At 43.8% G+C, this 25129-nt stretch overlaps 1 protein-coding gene across 3 annotated transcripts; it reads right to left on the bottom strand.

Moving 5' to 3' along the window:
* Nucleotides 1–13033: 13033 nt before the first annotated feature.
* Nucleotides 13034–21996, bottom strand: ING2 (inhibitor of growth family member 2). Of its 3 annotated transcripts, none has more exons than XR_003968168.1 (3): nucleotides 21696–21996; nucleotides 14521–17006; nucleotides 13034–14026 (listed from the first exon to the last, which is right to left on the bottom strand). XR_003968168.1 is itself a non-coding variant. In XM_030312095.1 (3 exons), the coding sequence occupies exons 1-2, from the start codon at nucleotides 21865–21867 to the stop codon at nucleotides 16336–16338; spliced, it is 843 nt and encodes a 280-aa protein (XP_030167955.1). In that variant the 5' UTR covers nucleotides 21868–21996; the 3' UTR covers nucleotides 13034–14026; nucleotides 16312–16335. The 3 variants fall into 3 exon arrangements, 2 of the variants coding, with proteins under 2 accessions (XP_030167955.1, XP_030167954.1); XM_030312095.1 differs by having other exon boundaries at nucleotides 16312–17006; XM_030312094.1 differs by lacking the exon at nucleotides 13034–14026 and having other exon boundaries at nucleotides 14507–17006.
* Nucleotides 21997–25129: the final 3133 nt, after the last annotated feature.

Below are 25129 nucleotides of genomic sequence, written 5' to 3'. Positions count from 1 at the left end.
GAGGGTATTATGCTAAGTGAAATAAGTCAGTCAGAGAAAGATATCATATGTTTTCACTCACATGTGGAAGTTGAGAAACTGAACAGAAGACCATGGGGGAAGGGAAGGGAAAAAAAAAAAATATATATAGTTACAAACAGAGAGGGAGGCAAACTACAAAAGACTTTTAAATACAGAGAACAGGGGCGCCTGGGTGGCTCAGTCGGTTGAGCGTCCGACTTCAGCTCAGGTCACGATCTCACGGTCGGTGAGTTCGAGCCCCGCGTCGGGCTCTGGGCTGACGGCTCAGAGCCTGGAGCCTGCTTCCGATTCTGTGTCTCCTTCTCTCTCTGCCCCTCCCCCATTCATGCTCTGTCTCTCTCTGTCTCAAAAATAAAATAAAAATGTTAAAAAAATAAATAAATACAGAGAACAAACTGAGGGCTGATGGGGGGTGGGAAGCAGGGAAAATGAGTGATGGGCATTGAGGAGGGCACTTGTTGGGATGAGCACTGGGTGTTGTACGGAAGCAATGAATCGTGGGAATCAAGAGCACACTGTATGTCAGCTAACTTGACAATAAATTGTATTTTTAAAAATTAAGGAAAAAAAACAACGAACAAACAAACCAACAAACTCTTCTTTCCATATCTATCTAGGTTAGAATATTAAGCCTGCTGATCACATGGTATTAATTCAAATGAATCTCAAACTTATTGAAACATTAGATCACGTAACAAGAATATTCAAGTGGAAAAGTAGGATCAACACTTTAAAAAGAAGGAAAATAATATATAATGTATACTATAATTATTAATATATGTGTAGTGTCACATGATATGTAATATAATATAGATTTGTTTGGGACGGGATGACCAGCACGGAGGCATGCATTTCTGTTTGAGAGCCTGCTGAAAAGGCTGCCTTTTCCATGGTTCATAGCTTCTCCCCTTCTTTTTTTTAAGTTTATTTATTTGTTTTGAGGGGGGAGGGGCAGAGAAAGAGGGAGAGACAGAGAGAGAGAGAGAGAGAGAGAGAGAGCGAGCATCCCAAGCAGGCTCCACGCTGTCAGCACAGAGCCCGATTCAGAGCTCGAACTCCTAAACTGTGAGCTCATGACCTGGGCTGAAACCAAGAGTCGGACGCTTAACTGACCGAGCCATCCAGGCACGCCCTGCTTCTCCCCTTCTTTTAGCATAGGATCCATTGGCTTTCTAGAACTTCAAGAAGATGATTTTTTCTTTTTCATCTCCCATGGTGTTGGCGTCTGTAGTGGATGGGAAGTGGATGGAAATGATACAGAGGCAGTTTAGCTGACACAGAAATTGGGAGGGAACTGGGCCAGTCAAGGGGAAGATGCCTTGCTGTGAGCTGATACTTCACCATCCAAGAGGAGCTAGCTAGGGCAAGCAGACTGAGAGGCTTGGTTGTCAGGCTAAGGGATGGTGATATAGATCCAGGAGGTGATGGGTGAAGTTATAAAGATCGAGATCTCAGAAGAGTGTGGAGAGAAATGGAAGGCCATGCCAAGCGTGGGGTGACATTCCTGGTTAAGGAGACAAAGAAGAAGTGACACAAAGAAGAAAAGAGCCCTGGAAATAAAAGCAAACAGAGTGCAGTTTCAGTGAAGGCGAAATCAGACAGTTTCGAGAAATGCCAATACTGTTGAGCACAACAAAAGTCGACGAGAATGTGGAGTCTTTGAAAAAGAAGTAGGAGAGATACCGACTTATTTAGAATGCCTCACCACCACCGCCACCAACACCAGCCAGTCTTCGGAGTCCCAACTCCAAGGGCAGAATAATGACTTACGGGAAACCGTGCACGTCCCTCCCTTCGCAATTTGTTGATGATGAGCCTGTGTTACACGCTTAACACAGGATCTAATCTAGAAGCACTGGTCTCTGCTTTCCCAACTCAAGGTAGCCCATAAATTTCAAAGTACTTTACTACAAACTAAGAAAGAGGGGAAAGAAAAAAATAAACAACCTAGTTTGGAGATCGAGCAAACAGAAAGCTAAATTCTCTTTATGGATCCTGTTTAACCCAGTCAACGATGAGTTGACCAATCATAAGAACTCATTTTGATCTTCCGCATAGAATTATAATCCGAAAGCAGAACACCTGTCAGAAAGAATCTCTAAAGTTCCATTCAAACTGCAATAGCAGACAGGCTTGATCTTTGGTGCTAACATCAATCAACTGGTGTCAGCATTGAGAAGACTTTTTGAGGTCACCGAAACTCAGCAGTAAAGAATGCCAGAAAAAAATTAGTGATGTCTGGCATGGGTCCCTAACTGCAACGCTCTTGCCAGATATTTGCTGTTTCTATACCTCTCTCTTTCCCCAAATCATACAAGGCTGTGGCCAATCCGTATCTTCCAGGGATATAACATCTTGGACATTTTTTTTCTAACCTACCTGTGACTTTGCACCTTTGCTGTCTTGTCTTCGGCTTGTTCAGGTGGAGAACATCACCCTGAAAAAGAAAGCATTTGTACACCGCCAGGGACAGCAACCGGGAAAGGTCCTTCCCGATTAAAGTAATACGGTTCTCCTGTCTGGATGGCAGAGCACGCTTTTCTATGTTTTGACACAGGAAATCAAGGGGAGTAAGCTGACCCCTCATCTTTCCCAGTGAATAAGCAGCAAGCTGATCTGTATGGCTTGACCGTTACAGAATCTGACAAATGTGTTTCCGAGGTGATAGCAAGTTCAAGTGAAAACTCAGTGAGCCTTGTCTTCCTTTAGTCAGACCAAACTGCCCAACAGGCAATGGGCATTTTGTGATGGTCACTATCCACTTAATGCCTTTATCACAGGTTTGTGCTACGTCCTATTCCTTGAAGCACTAAAGCATTATTAAAATTAATTTCGCATTTCCTCTACTCAACATCATATTTTACTTCTTGCTATGGAAACAAAAGCATTCTTGCGCTTTTCTCTCAAACACGTTTCCCCCCCAAAACATGAATTAAACGCATCAGTGTTTAATTTTAGAGAAAAAACACAATAGCTTGATGTTCCCTTAATGCCCTGACAAGTAGGTCCCTGCCAGAATCACTGATTACTCAGTCATATGAACAAGCCCTGGGTCCACCCAGCAGCTTCATTCCAAGAAAACAGGCCCAGAGGCGCCTGCGGGGAGCTCAGTCGGTTGGGCGACCGACCTCAGCTGAGGGCATGATCTCAGGGTTCAGGAGTTCGAGCCCCGCATCCGGCTCTGTGCTGACAGCTCGGAGCCTGGAGCCTGCTTCGGATTCTGTGTCTCCCTCTCTCTTTGCCCCTCCCCCACTCATGCTGTCTCTCTCTCTCTCTCTCCCTCTCAAAAATAAATAAACATAAAAAAAAAAAAGAAAAGAAAAGAAAACAGACCTACTGAGAAGGGATGATATGTTTAAAGACCAAAGATGCTGGGCTAGATTAACAAAAGCTTCATGACATTCATTCAAAAAAATATTTATTAAGGACTATGTTGTGCTCGCACTGTTCTAGGCATTGAAAATACAGCTGTGAACAAAACAGCAGTTCCTGCTCCCAAGGAGCTTATGTTTTAGCGGGAAGAGACGTCAGTGGAACATTTTCTCTTTTTATTAGGGTTCTTTTTTTTAATATTTGAATTTTCTTCATATACTATCTCAAATTTCCACAAATTCAAAACTTGTTTGAATTAATATCACACTAGCAGGACTAACAATATTAAAATGCTGGTAAGAAGGTTAAGGTCCAATAATCATTCTTCAGTTAGAATTTCATAAAGTATGGTCTTTTTTCTAACCTAGCTGGAGTTTGATGAAGAGTTTCGGGAGAGAAACACAGGGCATTCTACAGCATAAAATAGGTATTTGCAGAGTGATAGAGGGAGCAAGTGAAATGGGAATCTGAGAGCAAACCCTTGTAGGCAGAGGAGACAGTAGGTGCAAAGGCCCTGTGGCTGGGGTGATAGATATATATTCAGGGCACAGCAAGGTGGCCGATCTGATGTGGCTGGAATAGAGTGAGCAAAAGGAGAGGGCTAAGAGAGGTCAGCACTCAGAGCCAGATTAAATGTGACCTTTTAGGCCATTGTAAAGATTTTGGAGTTTACTTTAAGATAGGAACCCACTGAAGGACGTTTATCAGAGGAGAGACTGGTTTGCTGAATCTCTTGAGCTGCTTTGTAGAAAACACGCATAGGGACAAAGGCAGAAACAGGAAGATTGGTTGGGAAGCGATTACAATGGTTCTGGCAGAAGTGATTGATGGTGGTCTAGATGAAGTAAAAGATCAGTGGAGAGCAAGCCGCTGGATATATTTTGAATATCACAATGGCAGAATTTGCAGACAGATTTGTTTGGGCGTGTAAGAGAACACAGGGAATCAAAGATGACTCCAAGATTTTTCGCAATCTTTGAAACTGAAAGATGTAACTGCCCTTTACTGCGTAGAGAAAGATGAGGAAAGAGTAGGTTGGCAGCTGGGGAGGGTAGTGAAAAACTCCGGGGCTTACGTGTTTAGTTTGAGGCACGCTTTAGACAAAGGCATGTGTTCCAAGGGGTGTTGGGTACATAAGCCGAGATGAGGGTCGGGTTGCTGATGTGCATTTGGGAACCACCAGAGTATCAAAGGAGTTGAAAGCCGCCAGATTGGAAATACAACAACATCACATGCCAATAGAAAGTGCAATGGAAGGAGAAAACAGGGATCATTAGGATGGAGGGAGTAAATGTCAGGACAGAATCCCTGTGCCGGTGGAGACCTTTGGAACAGACGCTCACCCAGAAGAAGGAGACGCCAGGCGGGTGGGCCAAGACCTCGGGTAGAAACAGCAGGTGGAGGTCTCTGATTAACCTTCCTGTTTCTAGTGAAGTAAGAAGTGAATTAATCAGCTTGTGATTGGATTAGAAGGAGGACGGTACTGCATGTTCGCAGAACAGGGAGCTCGGAGAGGGAGAAGTGCACTCAGAAGGCGTAGGAGGTGGGTCAGGCCGCCCTGGGGCCCGCTTGAGCTTTGTGTGTGCAGACACCTGATTAGTGATGGGCCACAGAGTGTCAGGTAAGGAGGCAGACGCCCACCTGAGGAGGTGAGCAAGCAGGAAGGTTTGGTGGGGATTCTTTGGAGGTGCGGGTGCTGAAGGATGGCTCCAGTCGGAGTAGAGAAGGGAGTGAGAATGACAGAAGGTGGCGGTTAGAGGATGAGATGCTGAAAATCGACGATGGCTTCTTTGGTAGTAGTCACACGAAGATTCTGGTAATCGCAAAGTCTAAGGCGAAGGCGGGATAAATCATTTGAGGTGAGAGGGTCAAGGCCAATATGGAACAGATTATCTCTGTCAATGATTTCTGGTTGTGCTCTCAAATCTACTAAACTTTTTTTTTTTTGAAAAAGTATATATCCTCTCAAACATATAACTTGACCTCTAAGCTTGTGTGAATGCAACAAATAAAAATTCCAGCATGTAATCTATACTGGCACTTTAAAATAAAATCATTACGTCGCTCAGATACATTCAATGGAATATACATACCGCACATTTTTACTGCACAGAGTTTAACATTCTTTGTCTCTCAAAATTATATATCCATTCCACTTTCCCCACAAAATAGTATCTTAATGATGCATTTTTACTCTTTTCTTTTTAAGCTTATTTATTTATTTTGAGAGAGAGTGTGTGAGCAGGAGAGGGGCAAATAGGTAGAGAGAATCCCAAGCAGGCTTCTCCACGCTGTCAGCACAGAACGCAACTCAGGGTTTGATCCCACGAACCATGAGACCATGACCTGAGCCAAAATCAAGAGTCAAATGCTTAACCAACCAACCCAGGCGCCCGGATGCATTCTTATTCTTAAGAATTGTTTGATTATCACAATGAGATACCACCTTACACCTGTTAGGATGGCTAACATTAACAACTCAGGCAGCCACAGATGTTGGCCAGGATGCGGAGAACGAGGACCTCTTCTGCATTGCTGGTGGGAATGCAAGCTGGTGCAGCCACTCTGGAAAACAGTATGGAGGTTCCTCAAAAAACGAAAAATAGAACTACCCTACGACCCAGCAATTGCACTGCTAGGCATTTATCCAAGGGATACAGGTGTGCTGTTTCGAAGGGACACATGCACCCCCATGTTTATAGCAGCACTATTGACAATAGCCAAAGTATGAAAGAGCCCAAATGTCCATTGATGGATGAATGGATAAAGAAGATGTGGAATATATACACAATGGAGTATTACTCAGTAATCAAAAAGAATGAAATCTTGCCATTTGCAACTACGTGGATGGAACTGGAGGGTATTATGCTAAGTGAAATTAGTCAGAGAAAGACAAAAATCATGACTTCACTCATATGAGGAGTTTAAGAGACAAAACAGATGAACATAAGGGAAGGGAAACAAAAATAATATAAAAACAGGGAGGGGGACAAAACAGAAGAGACTCATAAATATGGAGAACAAACTGAGGGTTGCTGGAAGGCTTGTGGGAGGGGGGAGGGGCTAAATGGGTAAGGGGCATCGAGGAATCTACTCCTGAAATCATTGCTCCACTATATGCTAACTAATTTGGATGTAGATTTTAATAAAAAATAAAGTTAAAAAAAAAGAACTGTTTGATTACTGTATTATACTTCTTTGCAACAAATATCTGCCTCTTTCTTCTCAATTGTTAGTATTACAATTACTAGTTCACAATTGATTAGAACATTATAAAATTGATAATTCATTGAAAATAAGTAAAACTGTATTAAATACGACAAAGAGTGAGTTTTATGGTGCTTTAAGAAAAGGAGGTTTCCCTCCCTCCTCCCTCCCCTCCCTCCTTCCTTCCTTCTTTCCTTCCTTCCCTCCTTTGTAAAATGAGCATGATTGTGAAAAGGCAGAAAGGAAGTTTTCCCTTTGCCTATCACCCTCACTTGGACTTGACACATCATTCTCTTCTGAATAAACAAGCTATTCTCAAAAGAGCGTTACCAAACACATTTCTGGAGACTAACAGAGAGTCTGTTGCTTCTCAGGACATAGAGGCCGGCATATCAAATACTGCTTTAGCTTAATCTCCTGGTTCCAGGAATAATTTACTTATCTTATTCTTCATGGCTCTTGATATTCCTAAAGACCCCAACTAATAACAAGGTGAAACGAACAAAAAGATTTCCTGCTCTCTCAACTGAACTGTGCTAGAAATGATAAATTTGGAACTCTGCCAATCACTGTCTGGCGTTGTAAGTCTTGGACGATTGACTACCCCTTTTCTCCAAAGGCCCTGTGCCTCATACACAATTCAGGTTTCAGTTCTGTCTACAGAAGGTATTTCTCTACCCTTTCGCAGAAATTTTTGACCATGACAATGATTAAGCAATTCCGCCTTTTCAGTAATTGCATTTTACAGAAGCAAATTATATGACTTTGAAACAACAAGAAATATCTCCAAGGACAACAGTTTGCCTGATCTTTATAGGTTCTAGAGCCAAAGGAATGTCACGACACTAAATCCTAATAAATGTCAGAGCCCACTGGGAACAGAAAATTGTTCCCCAACAGTCAGTTCTCATATCGTTGACTCATACAGTAATAATAAAATAGGGCTTGAATTCACATCTTCATTATTGCTCGCTCTCTGTAGTCCATGCTTTTTCCCAGAAATGAGTGCAAGAGTAAAAGTGGCCTCTTCTAGAATTTCTCTGATCAAACACGAAGGTTACAGCCCCTTTTACCTAAGAAATCAAGGCCAATTTTACCAATCGGGAAACTGAGCACAATACTTTCAAAGTTGAGCTGATGGGCTACATAACCCAATGATATTTGACAGACAATTCTTCCTTGAACCATATTGTTATTTGTTGTATCAGATTCACTTGGGAGGGTTTGACACACTTCCTCCGCCAACTTGAGTAGTACTGCCTAGCAACCAGAAAGAAGGGGCAAGCCCTTGTCCCTTTAAACAGTGGTGGGAATGCTACCAAAACTACTGAATTTTCTTTCATAGCATAGTATTTGCATCTCTGAAGGGTGGCTGTCAGTGGGATCATAATGAGTGAAACAAAGATTCGGGTTATCTGGTAAAAACAAACAAACAAAAAGCAGCAAGAAACAAACAAAAAAACTCCCAGCAAATCATCTACCTTAACCCTGCATGCAAAATAATATCCTTAGCTACTATTAGCAACTCACTGAGTTAATCATTGGTTATTTAAGCAGACACTACAAACTCACACATAAAGTACTTCTTTACGACAACGCTTTACCAACATCCTGAACTCACTCTTGTTAGCTTGGAAGGGTCAAAGTCTTGTTTTCGGATGTTTCAAAGGACATGAAAGTCATATGAAAAGGTTTTTAATCTCTCATTGCCAGATAATTAAGCATTTGATCTGCACTGGAAAGAGAAATATAATTTCAGGTGGATTTTGATAAAGTCTTAAACAGAAAAAATAATTTACATCCTTCTAACTAGCCATGGAAGGTTTATTTTCCACTGTACAGTTAGAAAAGTGCGAGATGGTCACTTTTACTAAATTACACCTTACATTTAGCCAGAATTATTCCAAAGTGACATTAAACTGATGCAGGAGGAGCAAATTTTCAATGCGATACCCAAGCATCATAAATTCAAGGCCAAAGCTACGGGAAATGTTTTGCAGTCAAAACCGAGGAACTTTTCAGGCACTAATTTGCTACAGTTTATAAATGGCTTTTCTTAATCCGAGAATTGTTTTCTTTTTCCAATTGGTGAGAAATGTAAGTTTATGACCAAAAAACCAAATGCACTCTAAAGATGTTGGGGGACACTTTCTGACATTTGAGGGATTTACCATGCCTCAGGGGGGCACAAAAATGCGATCAAAGTCTGTCTTGAAGGCTTGGAATTGCTATATGTTACCATTTTACAGCCTCGGTAAGTCTAACAGCAGATTCTTAGCACCTAAATCTTTACCTCCCACTGAGGACATGATTCCGTATTACTAGTCTAAAACCTGAATCTTTGGAGCGAAAACTAGCCGGTTGGTCTAACACCTTTGTTTCTATGTGGGAAGTTTCGAAGATTAAGGCACTATACAAATAAATTAAGGACTCCGGTCACAGTTATCCGATTTTGCTGCTCAAAGTAAGAATATAGCAAAACACTGTTATCTGAACACAGTCAAAAACAGGGGGGGAAAAATCCACCTACCTAAAAAAACCAACACCACACATCAAAGCTCAAGTGTGAGATTCTCTCTTAGAATGTATTTATTTTTCAGCTAGACACAAATTTCCCCAAATGCTTTTCCAGCGCTGGGCAGGCAGTTTTAGAAGCAAGAAAGAACCAATCGCGTTAAAAGCAGCCACGTTTATTTTAAAAACTCATCCGAGGCAAGTAGAGAGGTAACAGCCCTCCAGACTGGGCCAAGATGAAAGGAAATCCCCGGATATGCACACGGTGCTGAGTCAAAGGACGAAGGCATCAAATCTTGCCAAAAAGGATCGAAGGATGTATTTAAGGGGGCAGGACAATTTTTATCTAACACAATTAAAAGGTGAAAGGCGACTTTGCATGTGGGGGCACAGCTACCCAGCACACCAAAACACACTGCAATACCAGAAATCTGAGTCCTGCAGTGTTAGGACATTTTGCTGTTATCTAATTCATAAGGAAATTGGAATTTTTTTTTTTTTTTTTTTACAACGAAGATCGCCAAGCCAAGCAAGTGGGTGACTGAGGAAGTTATCTGGGAAATTCCAAGGATTTTTTTTTTTTTTTTTTTTTAAGGCTGGACTGCCAGGCCCAAAACTATAGATGAGGCTGCCTAGGACCGCTCTCTCTGCTCCCAGCCTGGTACTCGAGGAGCTGCAGATTTTTTTTATCCTGAGCTTAAAAACACCAACAAGTCCGGAAACTTAGTGGAGTCAGGATAATGTCAGTTACCCTCATAGCAATGGAGGTGGTGCTGGCCAATACCTTAGGGGTTTTACAGAAACCTTTACTACAAGGCACAATCAGTCCATCTGCACGTAGTAGACGGGTGCCTCGAAGACATGTTAGCATTGCCGACAAAGTGCGGTAGTTAACCTTTGCTGTTGCTTATAGTGTTTCCCGGAGCAGGATGGTGACGTAGTGCTCAACATTCTTTTTTTTTTTTTAAATGTTTATTTATTTTGAGGGAGAGAGAAACAGAGTGCAAACAGGGGAGGGGCAGAGAGAGAGGGAGACCCAGAATCCGAAGCAGGCTCCAGGCTCCCAGCTGTCAGCACAGAGCCTGACGCGGGGCTTGAACTCACGAACCATGAGATCACGACCTGAGCTGAAGTTGGACGCTCAGCTGACTGAGCCACTCAGGCGCCCCTCAATATTCTCTTCAAATCCTTTTGGTTACATCATGCAGAAGAGACTTGACTCGGTGTTTATTTGTCTCTTTTACCCTTACCCAATATTATTTACTAATCACACGTCTAAAAAGGGAGAGCAGATTTGGGGCTCTGTTTTCACAGTGATACTACCTAGCTGGAATTTAATAACATGACTTTGTTTTCATTATATTTTAAGGTAATCCAATCAAAGTGATACGTTGACAATTTTCCACTTACAAAAGTGACAGGCTTTCTTTTACACATAAACTGACATCCAAAAGTGAGTCATTTTAAAGAAAAGTCTTGAATAAGTAAATTCCTATAAATATAAAATTAGAATGGGATGTGGACATGGAAAAACCCATCAAGATCATGTTATTGTCCGAAGTTTAGAAAACCCTGTTGTAAAGTCTAGTTACCACATACATGAACTAAACACTGTTTGTTTTACAAACTCCACAATCAGTAAGTTTGTGACCAGAAGAACTCTTTCCTATCAATTGTAAGGTATGTGATTAATAATAACCACATTTTTAGCATAACCTTACCTTAAATCGCTCATTTTATGGCTGAACAAACTGCAGACCCCAGAGAAGCCCACATGTCTGGAGTCCTCAGCCAGGGTACTGACCTCGCATGTAGGAGAGGACAGGGACCTTTGGTCTCTCTACTTGATGTATAGAGTTTAGGCAACATGGTGAGCGAATTCCAAGGTAACTTACACTTTACTTAAAATAGATTTTCAGGGGCGCCTGCGTGGCTCAGTGGGTTGAGCATCCGACTCCTGGTTTTCGGCTCAGGTCATGACCTCTCCGTTGTGGGATGGAGTCGTGCAATCGGGTGGGTTTTAAGATTCTCTCTCTCCCTCTTCCCCTCTCCCCTGCTCGCGCGCTCTTTCTGCCTCTAAAAAAAAATTACAACATAAAAGTATACATCAAACTATAAGCACTTGATTCAGGAAGGGCTGAAGAGCTGTCTGGCTTATTTCTACCCTCACTGCTCCTTGAAGACAGCCCCTTCTCCAGGTCGGGTGGGGGTAATGAGGACAGAACCCTCCGAGGAAGCCACCTACTGGGCATATAAAAAGGAGAGGAGGGCTGCAATTTTTCCAGCTCGCTGTAGGGATATTTTGAAATTTTGCTATTTTGTCCGTCTCTTTTGTCATGCTTGCATCCAGGCAACAAGAATGAGTTATCAGCTCATTTGAAGCTGTGACCCGAGGCTCCAGCTGACCCCCGGATCGGACTGGCCTTCCCCGGCCACTCTCCCACTGTCCCCAGCCATCGTTCACACACACCTCTCGGGACTCCTGCAGACTTCCCATGTCCCTTCCCCGTGTCAGCCCTTCACGGGGAAAGCGGGAGCTGTTAGAAGAGAACGAGCTCTTTTCTCAATACCAAATCTAGCGAGCTGCCTGCATTCACACCTGTTCACTCGCAGAACCTGAGTACCACCAGGTTACACAGATTTTTGTCGTCTCGATCACTTTTATTCCCCGAGGCCTAAAAACAGTGCCTTGTAAGTCACAGATGAGCAAATACAGATCTTAACAAGTGAGTTAAAAAACCACCTTCCTTTTTGACACATTAACTGGAGCTGTCCCTGTGCCTGTTTGAGATGAACCCGTCACGAGTCTCAGTTCTCGCTCACTCCTTGTTGCCTGCCTGTTCAGATGTGACTGTTGCAATAACCCGCTTCTCCTGACAGCATGCATCCGTCCCCTTCTGATGGAATATTCCAATATGGTCACGCTATATTGTCTCCTTAGGAGTTACAATCCTCCCCTAGCTCGCTCACCTCAGCTACAATCATGCTTCCCTTCACACCAAAACTTGAGGCGCCCGGGTGGCTCAGTCGGTTAAGCTTCCCACTCTTGATTTCGGCTCAGGTCACAATCGCACGTAATGAGACCGAGCCCTGTGCGGGGCTCTGCGCTGACAGCGCGGGGCCCGCCTGGGATTCTCTTGCTCCCTCTCCGCCCCTCCCCCGCTCGCACGGTGTCTCTCAAAATAAATAAACATTAAAAATAAATAAAACAAAAACATAAAAACTTGAGTTGTCCGTAACTGCTGATGCTACCTCTGCGCCCTCCTGGTCACCGGCCACTCCGAGCGGTTCCTCATCCCCAAACTCAGAGCCTGTTAAGGCTGCCATCCCCCCAACCACGTGATTAGCCGCCGTCCTCGTCTTATTTGGGTGGCACTTCAATGAGGGACCATGCTCTTCTTGAAACACTTCCCTTTGGTTCCGATGTGCCACATTTTTCCGGCTGATCTCTCGGAGAGATCTGGAAGTCTCCTTCAGTGGCTCCCCCTTTCCAAGCCTGGAGCGCCACAGGGCCCACCCCTCCCTCGTCTGGATCCACCCAGTTGTTACACAAAATGTAGGTTCGCCCCCACCCCCCCCACCCCCCCCCCGCCAGCAGCATCAGCCCCACTGAGGAGCTTGTCAGAAATGTAGCATCTCAGGCCCCCATACCAGACCTACTGAATCCAAGTCTGCATTTTGACGAAAACAGGTGACTCGTGCACATTAAAATTTGAGAGGCACTCGAGGTGCCTCCGTGGCTCGGTGGGTTAAGCCTCCGGACTCTTGATTTCAGGTCAGGTCATGATCTCAAGGTCTCGAGACTGAGTCCCAGGTTGGGATTCACACTGAGCGTGGAGCCTGCTTGGGATTCTCTCTCACCCTCTCAAAATAAATAAACAAACAAACAAACATTTTAAAAAAATTTGAGAGGCAATCATGTGTTTACAAGTGATTTTAGTCGCATGGCTTTAAACTCTACTCACAGGCTAATTTCCACATGTTTAGCGCCCGGCCCCTCCCTCCACTCCACGTTGGATCCCACAAGAAGTCTATCAGGAATCTGACACCCAAATGCAAACAGAAATCTTGATCTTTCCCCACAACCCCAAAACCCGAGTCACCCTTGTCATCTCTTTGCTTTCCAATCACTGGGCCAAAATCCTTGAAGTTTCGCTAATATCCATTTGAAGCTAAAAAGCAACTATAGGAATCCTGTGAATTTAAAAAATAATCTTGAAGACCTAAGCAGAGTCCTACCGTAAGCCATCAATATTTCTTGTGCAGAGGCTTCTGAGTCTCCTGAGACTCCCTATTTTCACTAAGGCTCCCCAGATTTTGAGTGCAGCATGATCATTGTGATCGTCAAAAAACTCTTCAATATAAACCTTTCCCCAATTTCCTACCATGGCTTTCGAGAGTCAGCAGTTTCTAGTCCCTTCCACACTGTGTCAAGTGTTCTAGTTAAACTGATGAGCTTGTTTTTACCCCTCTCTCCCTTAAACCTCTGCCTGCCTCCCTTATTTCCCCCTCTGGCCTCAGCTCCAAGATCACTTCCTTCGAGACCTTCTTTAATCACCACAATTAAGACTCACCTCTCTTTCCCTCCGTTTTCTGTTCTTCTACTTTACTCCCCTCTAAACCGTTCCCTACCATTACATATATCTGACTATCAGAATGTCTGGTGTGTGAGCAAGGATTGTCTTCTAAACCGCCACTGCTTAGAACAGCACACAAGCAGCACTCGAGTGTGGCGTCTTCAAGTGTTGGTAGACTGTTGGGTGCGAGGGACAACCTCTTGCACGTGTTTCAGAACTTGGATGTGCTTCAGAGTCCCATAAGTCTGAATGTAGAGAAGACACCCAGTTTCGAACAGGTTCAAATTTTCATAATATGGCAGTGGTTCCAAAACTTTTCTGTATATTAGAATCACCTGGGGATTAAAAAAAAATTCTAATGTTTCAGCCACATTCCAAATGAATGAGATCACAATTGTTGGGTGTGGGAGAGAGATATCTATATTTCTTGAAACTCTTGAAGTAACTCTGAGACAAGTTTAGGAACCCCTGGTTTATAGCATGAGTTAATAACCATGATATGAGATAGTATATGAAACCTAGAATACTTAAAAAAGAAATCCCAGTCGAAATATTATGCAAACTTAAGACTTCTATTTCCTGTGTGGTATGGTACAGAAAACAAACAAAAAATTCATAAGAATAAGACTGTTTCAAACATTAGGTCTTGAAGAGAGCACATTTTACAGGATTTTCCATGTCTGTTTTCCTAGCAAGCCTAATCCAAATTTGGGGCCTCTGTTATGAAGTTTATTTTGTTTTCCCCATAAGCTAAGGGAAATCTAATGTATGAAAAAGCGTTGACTTCCATATAGTGACATCTGAAAGCTTTTGGAGACTTTGTACATACCGATATTTTTAATGGTGTCAGGTAAACAGCTCTATCTTGGTAATAAGGATGTCATCACTAAGACAAAATGCTGTATTTTCAAGAGAGAAAAGAATGTCTTTACAACTCAACTATGTTACAACAAATAAATTCTTCATCATGCTGTCTAATACTTCTCGCTCAAGAAGTAATATAACCAACTAGTTCCAGTCATCAAGCAAAATATCCTCAGGACAGAAGTTAATCAAATATTGTGCATTTACCTGTCTCAAAGATCACCTTTAAAGTATTTTCATATCTCAGTATGAGGGACAAAATTAACAAAAGAGAAAAACAAGTCATTTGATTATTAAAATCCTTACCATAGTGCAAAAACTATAGATTTCAAAAAAACCTTGGAGATACTGAAGCCAACCTTGTATTTTGTATTACAGATGTGTAACTGGACACCCAGATGAGAGGAAATAACATGCCTAAAAGTCACACAGGAGAGTTAGAAGAAGAAAAAACAATTTTTTTTTTTGTTCCAAACAAGCAGACAGAATTTTTCACGCTAATCAAAAAGAATCGAGATCATCAGATTAGGAAGAAATGAGGAATAAAAAGTTACGTTACACACAGATTTAAAGGACTGGTCAATCATCTGCCTCCTCCCCCAGACCAAACAATTCTCCGAATATATGTTCATATATATCCATCAATATGCTTACTCTTAAAGTACCAGGATCTTGGAAAATTCAATTTACAAATACATTATTAATTGCATTGTTATAATGAAATTAGTTCATTAAACATGAAAACATCAAACAGCACCAGTACCAGAAAGTGAAAGTGAATACACTATTACTTAAAATAATATATAATCACTGATTGGGACAGAAATCAACTATAGCCACTAGCAAAACTATTGAAACTCCTGTTTGACATAAAGGCAATATTTAAAGACTAGTATATGCCCTTGTCCCCACTGATAGGCCCGTGGCTAGGCAACTCAGCAGTGGGTCACGTGGAAAATGTTTTTAAAGAAGATGCTTTTTCTAAATTGCTCAGCCTTGAACCATGATACTACAGAACCCCAAATTTTCCAATATAAGCCAATGGCACCATTTTTGATATCCTAACTATGCTTACCTGTCCCAATTAAAACAAAACAAAACACAACTCCCTTATTAAGCACTAGATTAAATGTATCTATGATGCAGCAGGAAGGCATTTACAAATGGGCTACTGACAGTGTATCAAAATGCTACTAAGGAAAATACAGCAGCAAATACTCTAATAAGAGCACATTATTCCACATGGAATCCCAAATTATTCTTATCTCTAGCTCCTTAAATTCATGGAAGCCTAGAGATGAACAAGTGTATGTATAAATGGGGCTAGGGAGAAAGAAGCTCTAAATGTAGTGTTCATACCTTAAATTACCCAAGATGATCTGAATGCTTACAGAGAACTCCAACTTCATCTAAATTTTTAAAGCACAGAGAACTAAAATACTAGCAAAACTTTGGTGTTTACCTCAGAAACAGCATTGTGGTTTTCAATGAAAATGAAATAGGCCTGGTTTGTGAAGTTCTAATGCTCACACCACCCTCTCCCTATTCCCTGCTCCTTTCATCAGGCGATCTAAAGACTACCTGGTTTAAAATATTTGGTAATTCAGTGCAGAAAATTAAAGTCACAGACAAAGTACAACAACGTTTAATACACCGTTAATACTAATGATTAAAAATTATTGCATAGTCTTATGCATTTACCCTAAAACATTTTCTGAAAGTAAATTCTGAAAGAATTATATAAAAGACAAATAACCTTTTAAAATGTGGATGGCATTTACTACCTCGATCTTCTATCCTTTTTTGCCTTCTCAGTACTTTTGTCCATTGTTTTCTCATTATCTCCCCTGCACTTTGGGCAATACCATTTCCCCTTTGGTTTATAGGTGAGTGAGACACATGAAAAGTGAAACCATTCAATTGGACACTGTTCATTGTCACATCCGATCATTTCCCCATAAGACACTTGGTTACATAAACAGTATGTAGGTTCATTGGGATCTATTGCAAACTCAACAGGCGAAGCTTCCCTCTCCTGCTTGGCCTTGGAGCGCTTCTTTTTCTTGGCTGACTTGGATTTCTTTTCTTTAGGTGGCTGATCATCACAGTCTTCAATCCCATTCGTCATGTGGCATAAATCACGGCTTTCACTGGTTCTCTGTCTGCGGGGTCTTCTGGAAGATCTTTCTGGTTGGCTGGAATCCATCTTTGCCTTATCCGAGGCGCGCTCACCTTCAGCAGGATCCTGAAAACACTGTGAATGCAGCTCCATCTGCCTTGCCCGATTTTCCACCAATTCGAGCATCTGCGTGACAATCTGAATTTTTTCATCTCCCAATTCCTGACTATTGATTAATGCTCTCTGGAGATGCTGCTGTAGGCGTTTTTTCTGGTTTGAATCATCTTCTTTCTTATATTTTTCATAGACATCATCAATTTCCTTTAATGTTTCTAAAAACAGAAGAGAAAAACCAGAACATTATTGTGCATTAGCACATATGATATTTTTCAAGTTAGTTATGGTTCACAGAATTGGTAAAGTTGAATGAACTCAAATCATAAAACCAGTCTCCTCTATGGTATGCATACACTAAAAAAATTATTTCCCCTAGAAAAACCAGACGTTATCCAATATGAAAGTATATTTAGAAATAAACTAATAAGGGGTGCCTGGGTGGCTCAGTCGGTTAAGCATCCAACTTTGGCTCAGGCTGTAATCTCCTGGGTTCGAGCCCCATGTCAGGCTCTGTGCTGACAGCTCAGTCTGGAGCCTGTTTCAGATGTCTTCCTCTCTCTCTGCCCCTCTCCAGCTCATACTCTTTCTCTTTCTCAAAAATAGAAATAAAACATTAAAAAATTTTTTTAAAGAAATAAACTAATAAGAAGGATATAAAGCTTTCTTTTTTTCTTTTTTCTTATTTATTTATGTATTTATTTTTTACAAAGCTTTCTAATACTCAGTAATTTATATTAACAAGGATAAGAGGGGTGCCTGGCTGGCTCAGTTGGTAAAGCATGTGACTCTTGATCTCAGGCTTATGAGTCCAAGCCCCACATTGGGCACTGAACTTACTTAAAAAAAAAAAAAAAAAAAAAAAAAAAAGGATAAGAGATGTATGCACTAATTAATACATGGGCAAGAACACTGTATGCCACTTTATAGCCCACCTAGTGAAGTCACCTACACTTCACGTGAACCTCAAAACACTCACTGTAATGAAATTTACATGCCAGACTTCAACTGTAAAACTTAGGTTCTAAAACTCGCTACAGACTACTGTCCAACCGTGTTTACAGGATTTACAGCTCAATCAATGACTTGCTACATGACTCCAGAGAGACATTACACCTTTACTTGCGTATCATATCCCTGGACACTCAAACAAAGCAGACACGAGTCACTCTTCCTCTCCCCCCCCATATTAGTTTTAATGGCTCTCTTATTTTACCATAGGGGAGATTCTGAAAACCAAGCTATTTACAGAGTGGGGTTAGGTTCCCATTCTGGCATCAACTGACGAAGCTACTAATACAATTACAGTAAAGTCAGCACCGGATCACTCTGCTTTTGTAGATAACTCAGCAGTTGGTTCTAAGCTTTTTGAACTGCTGATTTTGGTATTGTATAGCATGTGGGACACATTTAAATCAATTAAAAATGTCTGAGTCACTAGAAGGCATACAAAAATCTGAAAATAGAGTTCCAGATGTCACCAAAAATTTACGTAAGATTAAATTTCTATTCTATTCTATTGTTCTATTTCTTGCCCCTCTGAGATACAACGCTATCTGAGTTCTGTCTTACTAAAGGGAGAGAAACAAAAATTAACTCTAATTGATCACACCACATGGCATATCACTGTTTTACATCCTAATATTATTACCAGCACATGGCATACCATCGTTTTGCCTTCCAATATTATTACTTTAACAAGAACAGAAATGCTAGACGAGTAAAATGCATACATTAGGCTGTCTCCGAGAAATGTTAACACAAAGCAGGCATTCAACACGACTCTTATGAATTAACTCCTCCCTAGAAATTAGAAGTACTCACATGTGCTGGACAACTGCTTAACCCGGGATACGTGACAAAATGCCACCGCACATTTGAGGGTACTCGTACCTGCACGGCATATTTTAAAACAAAGTTCACATCTAGCCCATTTGCCTGGCTGGGTGACTTTCTTAAGAACGTAATTTTTCTCCAGGAAAAATAAGGACATCACATATTTTCCCCTCAGACAAAATTTGAGGATTAAAAAATAAAGGTAAACCTTATTTTAAATATTCTGTACCTAACTATCAGGATTTGAGGCTAATTATATCATACCATACAAGCACACTGATAAGATACTATGCATGAGAAAAATTCACATTTCTAAGACATCTTAATTATGTAGTGAAAGAAGAAAGGAAACTAACACTTACTAGGGCCCTTGTATGTGATAAAGATTTTCTCATTTAATCCCCACAGCAACCTTATGTGGACGCTATCACTTCCATATGTGAAGAAAATGAAGTTCAAGAGGTAACAACCCCAGACTTTGAACTCTGCCACATACGTATGTCTGGCTCTGCCATTGAAGCATTTGCTACTAAGCTGCACGGAAAGCACTTGAAATTAAGTATTAATTTTTTCTTCAATGATTATTTGCCCAAGACATTAGGAACAAGAATATTGTAACAAAAATTGAGGTTCTCTAATAACCAGGTCCTATAATAAATACTTCAATTGTGAAATTGTTTTCTTCATTTCTGTATTTTTAAAGTCTTTAAGGTTACTTTTAAGATTCTCCAGTAATTTCTGAAAGTGTCTCAAATAGGTAGGAGAGAAATTTTTTTGACTTCTCGTATAATTCATATCACTAAATACTGCCGTAAGTTTTAAATCCAAAAACAGAAAATGCCTAAGAACTAGCAAAGAAACAAAAAGCATATGAAATCTGAACCAAGAACACAGAAGTATATAAAGCAGAGCTTAGTAAGCACAGGCACAGACTGAAAACCAGATCCTTGTCTTACATTAATCTTGAAGCTGACCACAATCTTAAAATGTTTATAATCTCTCAATCTTTTAAAGCCTAATACTGTTTCTCATGTTACCAGAGCTACTTAGCACAATTCTAGACGGTCAAGATGGCAGATTTCCCTGTAACCAATTTTCCCTCCCCAATTAAAATGAAAATAGCTTAACTCTTGTGAAGGCAAATATGTCTGTGAAGAAATGCAAAAACATGCAAGCTTTACAAACTTCAGTTACTATTTGAAAAACTAAAAATGTTCAATATACAATTCTTAAGCACATGTGTGTCATTCTTAGGCTATACTTCATGTATGTGCTCCATGTCTGTAGAAAATACCTTTAGAGTGCTTTAAAAAAGCTTGTATACAACGTTAATAGTTTAAAAACAAGGATGTGTACATGAAGGAGCCAGGCTACTTCCCCACCTAATTAAGTGAACAAGTGACTTAAACTCCTTGTAAATTTTAACTCCTTAGTAAAATAAATTTTTACTTCAGAGAATTATGAAATAATGTTCTGGATCGGACACAGCAATGACACCCAGTAAGTAATCACTATTTAATTCTCTTTCCCCCTAACAGAGATCAGTCCTATCATCAGCCCTATCGTATGGATTCAGAAGGCAGAAATAAGTTATAGATTCAAAAACAAAGAGACACTTAAATATTCTAATATGCTACAGGTCAGAAAATGTCACCCCAGAAGTGGGTTCCTTTGAGACTAAATCATAAGATTAGTGGAGGGTCTAGAAAAACAAAGAATGGGGTCCAAAAGTTATCTTTTTGAAGTCCGTATGGCTGTTCCCACATTATGTCCAAGGTCTGTTCCTTGATCAGGGTTAGTAAACGCGAAACGGCTCCCCATCTAAACTTCTCCCCTCCTAGTAGCAGGCCAAAGTCAACCAATAGTGGATGATAAATGATACTCTCTGCAGGAAAGGCTGATTCCCTATCTTAGTTTTCTGACCACAAAGAGTGGCTTTTGCCTCATTACTCAAACTTGGCGAAGGAGGGACCCATGGGTTAAAGGACGCCAGGCGGTTGCCTTGTCAACCACCCACTTCCACCTGGGGCCCGGAAGTGACGCAAGGCCCGGAACCTACGCGGTGCTAGGGCCAGCGATGGTCCTAGTTAGCTGAATGTTTCCTCGTCCTGATTGAGTGGTTGAGAAAGAGTCGAAAAACCAGGACAAATATGTCCCAAACCCCAACAGCGACTGCGCTAGGGACGAATTAACATCCTGCAACGTTCCGACACCTCCCAACCAGCCAACTCCGCCCAAACCTTCCGGGCACCAGCCATCTTCGAGGCGGGCGGGAGCGCGCCCGTCCGCGCCCCTCCCATGCCCTACGTCACGCCCTCAGGCCCCGCCCCCAGGGACGGAGGCCCTCCCCGCCACACACACACCCCTCTTCCTTTCCCCGCGAGGACCCCTCCCCTTTTAACCATTTGGCTGAAGGCTCAGAGGAAAAGGCTGCGGCCCGGAACTTTCCCTGGGGCGGGAGAAGGGAACGAACTCAATTCCCGAGCCGGGAGCCGGAGAGCGGAGGGAGGGACCTCCCCGAGTCCGCCTTCGCGGCCCTCTCCCGCCCCCTCCCCCCCCCCCCCCCCGTTCCAATGCATCTGCTCTCGGGGTGGGGGTCGGAGGAGAGGGGGAAAGCCAGGCCCGGGAGACCAGCGGGTGTCCGGCTGCGGCCGGCCGCTCACTCCCTACAGCCCCCCGCCCGGCTGCACGCTCCCTCGCCGGGGCAGGAGGGTCTGCGGCACCGGGCAGGCAAGCGCCGGAACAAATGCTGCTTAAAATGGCTGATTCCTTTCCACACCAGCTGCAGCCGCTGGGTCTGCAGCGGGGGCTGACGAGCGGCCCCCCACCCCCACCCGTGATACCCCACAGAGGTCCTTGCCGACCGCAGCGGGGGAAGGGAGGGCCCCGAACGCGGTCTCCAGTCCCTCTCCCCCGTCCCACACACCAGACCCCCTCTGTGCACTCGGGGAGACTGTCACAGGAGAAATGGAAAGTGGCACTTCCCCGGGCAGCCTCCGAGCGACAGTGCCCGGAGGCCAGCGAATCCGACTGAGGGGAGGACCCGCACACGCAGCTCCGCGGCCCCCTACCTTGATATTTGTTGTCCAGCTCCCGAAGCACAGACACGTTCCTCTGCATGTCGTGGGGCAGCGACTCCACACACTCGAGGTAGTCCTGCACGTAGCAGGTGAGGAGCCGGCTCCGCTCCCCGGTCAGGAGCGCGGCCGACGAGTATAGTTGCTGCTGCTGCTGCCCTAACATCCTGCCGCCGCTGCTGCTCCTCGCCGCCGCCGCCGCCGCCGCCTCCGCATCCAGCAGCCACACATGCAACAGCCACGGCCGCCGCGGCTCCTCTGCTCGGCAGCCCGGCGCCGCGGGGACACCGGCCGCCGCTCAAGACGGCACAGCCGAGTCCCCCGATCTCCACTCCCCCCAAAAGAAGCCCTCACTCCCCGCCCCCGCGGTAACAAGCCCAGGGGCGGGGCGAGATCAGGGCTCCCTCCTTTTTCCCCTCCCTCCCAAAGACTAGAGCAGCGGGGATCCCCCCAGCGGAGCTGGCGCCGGGGTCCCGGGCGTTGACACTTCCTGTCCCCCTGGGAGTCCCCAGATGCTACCAATGCCGTCTCGTAGCACGGATCCCCATGACAAGCCCCTCGCTGCCCCCTCTTCTCCCAATCACCCTCGGTGCCTGTAGGAGAGTCTCTCACTGGACTGCCCCCGCCCCTCCGCCTGTGGCCGCCTCTGCGCCTGCGCAGGACTTACTCCTAATAAGGCCGGGGGCCCGCCCCTACCGCCCTACCGAAGGGTTCGCATTCTCCCGCCTTCCCTCCGCCACCCGGGCGATTGGTCTGTCAACTTTCGGCCCGGAGGGAGGGTGCGGAGGACGGCCAAACGGCAGGCTGCGCCCCGCCCCCTCTTAAAGGGGAAGCGCTGTCAAGCCCGCCTCTTTGCTCAATGCCTGAATGGGACTTGAGCGGGAAGGTGGCTGAGTCCTTCCTTTCGTCTTTCCCACAGGCCGGGGGAATCTTGGTCCAGCTCCCTCGGCCGGGCGTTACCGACATTTTCCCCATCAGGTGGATCTGGCGCGGCAGCTCGCGAGGCCTTAAAAGAGCAGCGGGCGGCCGGCCGCTTTTCGCTACAACCTGGAGTAAGGCCTGCGGGAACTACGCGACCCAGCGTGCAGCGGGCGCGGCTCCCGGCATGCTCGGCGGCGGAGTTCCCGCCGAGCCGCCGCGGCTCGCCCGGCCTCCTCCTCAGCGCTGCCCGCGGGCCCCGGCCCTCCTCCTGCCGCGGCTTTCGGGCTCACGGAGCGCCGGGGAGGGCTGGTAGCCGAGGTAGGCGGAGCTCCCGCGTGCCCCCTGCGTTTTCCTTCTCTTTTAGTCCGCTCGCTTTTAAATCTCCCTCCTGGCTTTAGTGTTTTCCGCCCTTTCTCAGACGCGGGAGGTCCGCCGCCGCCGAAGTGCCTCGCAGGTTTTGTCCACCTTCAGGATTCCTCTTTAGTTTAGGCTGCATCTGCCCCCAGAAACGTGTTCGTCCAATAGGCCACCTTTAAGAAAGAATTTTTCCCCCTCCCGGTGTCAGAACGTTTAGACATGCAACGTAGGCGACGCTTACAGAAGGCGTGGGGGGCGCAGCACCCCCTTTTCATCTCTTTTTATCCTAAGACTGAAAACCACGGGGTCGGGAAGAAGCGAAAGAATAAAAGCCTAATCTGTAATCAGGCCCGCGTCCCTGTGTATGTGATCGACTTTCAGGGCTTAATTTTTGTGTAGTGCTAAATGAAACGCCCTGCAGAAGAGCTCATTTTAATTCCAGATGGACTCTCAGAGTATATGCTAACATGTGTTTTTGAAAGAAATGGCTGTAAATAGAACGAATCCGCGGAGGATTTTCGGAGAGTGTCTATGAACACAAGTCCTATTCCGAGTAGTACCTTTGAATTAAAAAGGAAGCGTAAGTGGGTGTTGAACTTGGATTTCTCCTTCTATCCAGTTCGTTCGCAGCGGTGGTACACCTGTACGGTGACCTATTTAGAGCACTTTGAAAACGTCTGTTAGTAGAAGTACCCATTGACATGCAAAGAGAAATCTAGACCCTGATCTGCTGGAAATGCTAAATTTCAAACAAAAAGCCCTCCAGGAAATTCGGCGTTTTGGGAATAATAAAAATATTGCTCGGGACTCGGAGATTGCCTCGTGTTACTATACTGTGACACTTTTGTGGTTTTGACTACTTGAATATTAAGCCGACCCAGGCAGTACAGGGTGATGTGTTTCTGAGAATCGTCTAGGGATTTCATTGTTGTCATTCTTTAAAATCTTTCAGATTAAGCAGACAGGTCTTATCAAAAACCCGTCACTGTTAAAAATTGAATTTTTTTGCTTTTTACCTGAACCCTACTGTTTTCTTATTCATGGATTTGAATCACCGAGTCCTTATTGGAAGCCCCAAATAATGCAAGATGCCTTGTTATTCACCGATTCAGGTTAGACACTGAATGTGCCTATGCGTTTTATTCAGCCTGAGAAGTAATCCGCTGGCAGATAGGACACGTGGTTAGAAACCAGAAGCAAGAAAGGCAGTGATGCAGGCTGCTTAGACTATTCGGTCCAAGAAGCTAGAGCAAGAAGAGAGAAGAGAGGCTGAGTATGGTAATGGAGATCTTCTATACATTCTTTTCACCTTTCATAACTCTTGTTAAACAGGCTGAAAGGAAGCAAAAAATCCAAATGGTGATTTTTTTCAGCTTGTGTTGGCCTAAGCGTATAAAAAACACTCTAATATGGGGGGGACGGGGTGTGAATTATTTCAGACGTGCTTTTTTTTTTTTTTTTTTGCTAAATTAATATAAGCTAATCAAAGGCTTATTCCTGCCATACCTGTGAGAGCACACTGTGTGGAGAGAGTACTAACTTGAAAAAAAAAGAAATCACCGTATTCCCTAAACTCAATTCTTGACCTTTGGTTATTTATGATGTTCTTTTCTTCTCAGTAATCACTTACCTGGACATTTGGGGGGTTTTCACACTGGGTTCCCTTACTTGGCTAAATGCAAAATCTAAAAGCCCCCAGTTCTTTGCAATGTAGGAATTAATTGGTGATATCAAGTCCTCTGATAAAGCAAAAAGGCATATTATTTGCTCTTCAAACTGTTTTCTACCATTAAGTAACCCTAAAAAAGATAAGTAACTGACTCCCCCAGATTAGTACCAAGTGTCTGGGATTACCTGTAATTTTGAAATCAGTTTCTTTTAAGAGGTCCCTGGTGGGAAATGTTTATGCCTCTAAACCTTTGTCTTATAAGCTTTATTTATATTGTGAGAGGGGAGGGCAATAGCTTCAAACTCTCATTGAAAACAAAATGAGCAGGGGAGGGTGCCTGGGTGGCTGAGTCAGATCATGATATCACGACTGGTGAGTTCGAGCCCTGCATCAGGCTCTGCGCTGACAGTGCTGAGCCTGCTTTGAATCTTCTCTCCCCGCCTCTGTCTCTGCCCCTCCCCAGCTTGTGCGCTCTCTCTCT

Source organism: Lynx canadensis, chromosome B1 (assembly GCF_007474595.2).
Source record: "Lynx canadensis isolate LIC74 chromosome B1, mLynCan4.pri.v2, whole genome shotgun sequence".
Classification (NCBI taxonomy): domain Eukaryota; kingdom Metazoa; phylum Chordata; class Mammalia; order Carnivora; family Felidae; genus Lynx; species Lynx canadensis.
The sequence above is the reverse complement of the archived record's forward strand: the minus strand, read 5'-3'. Positions and strand labels throughout refer to the sequence as shown.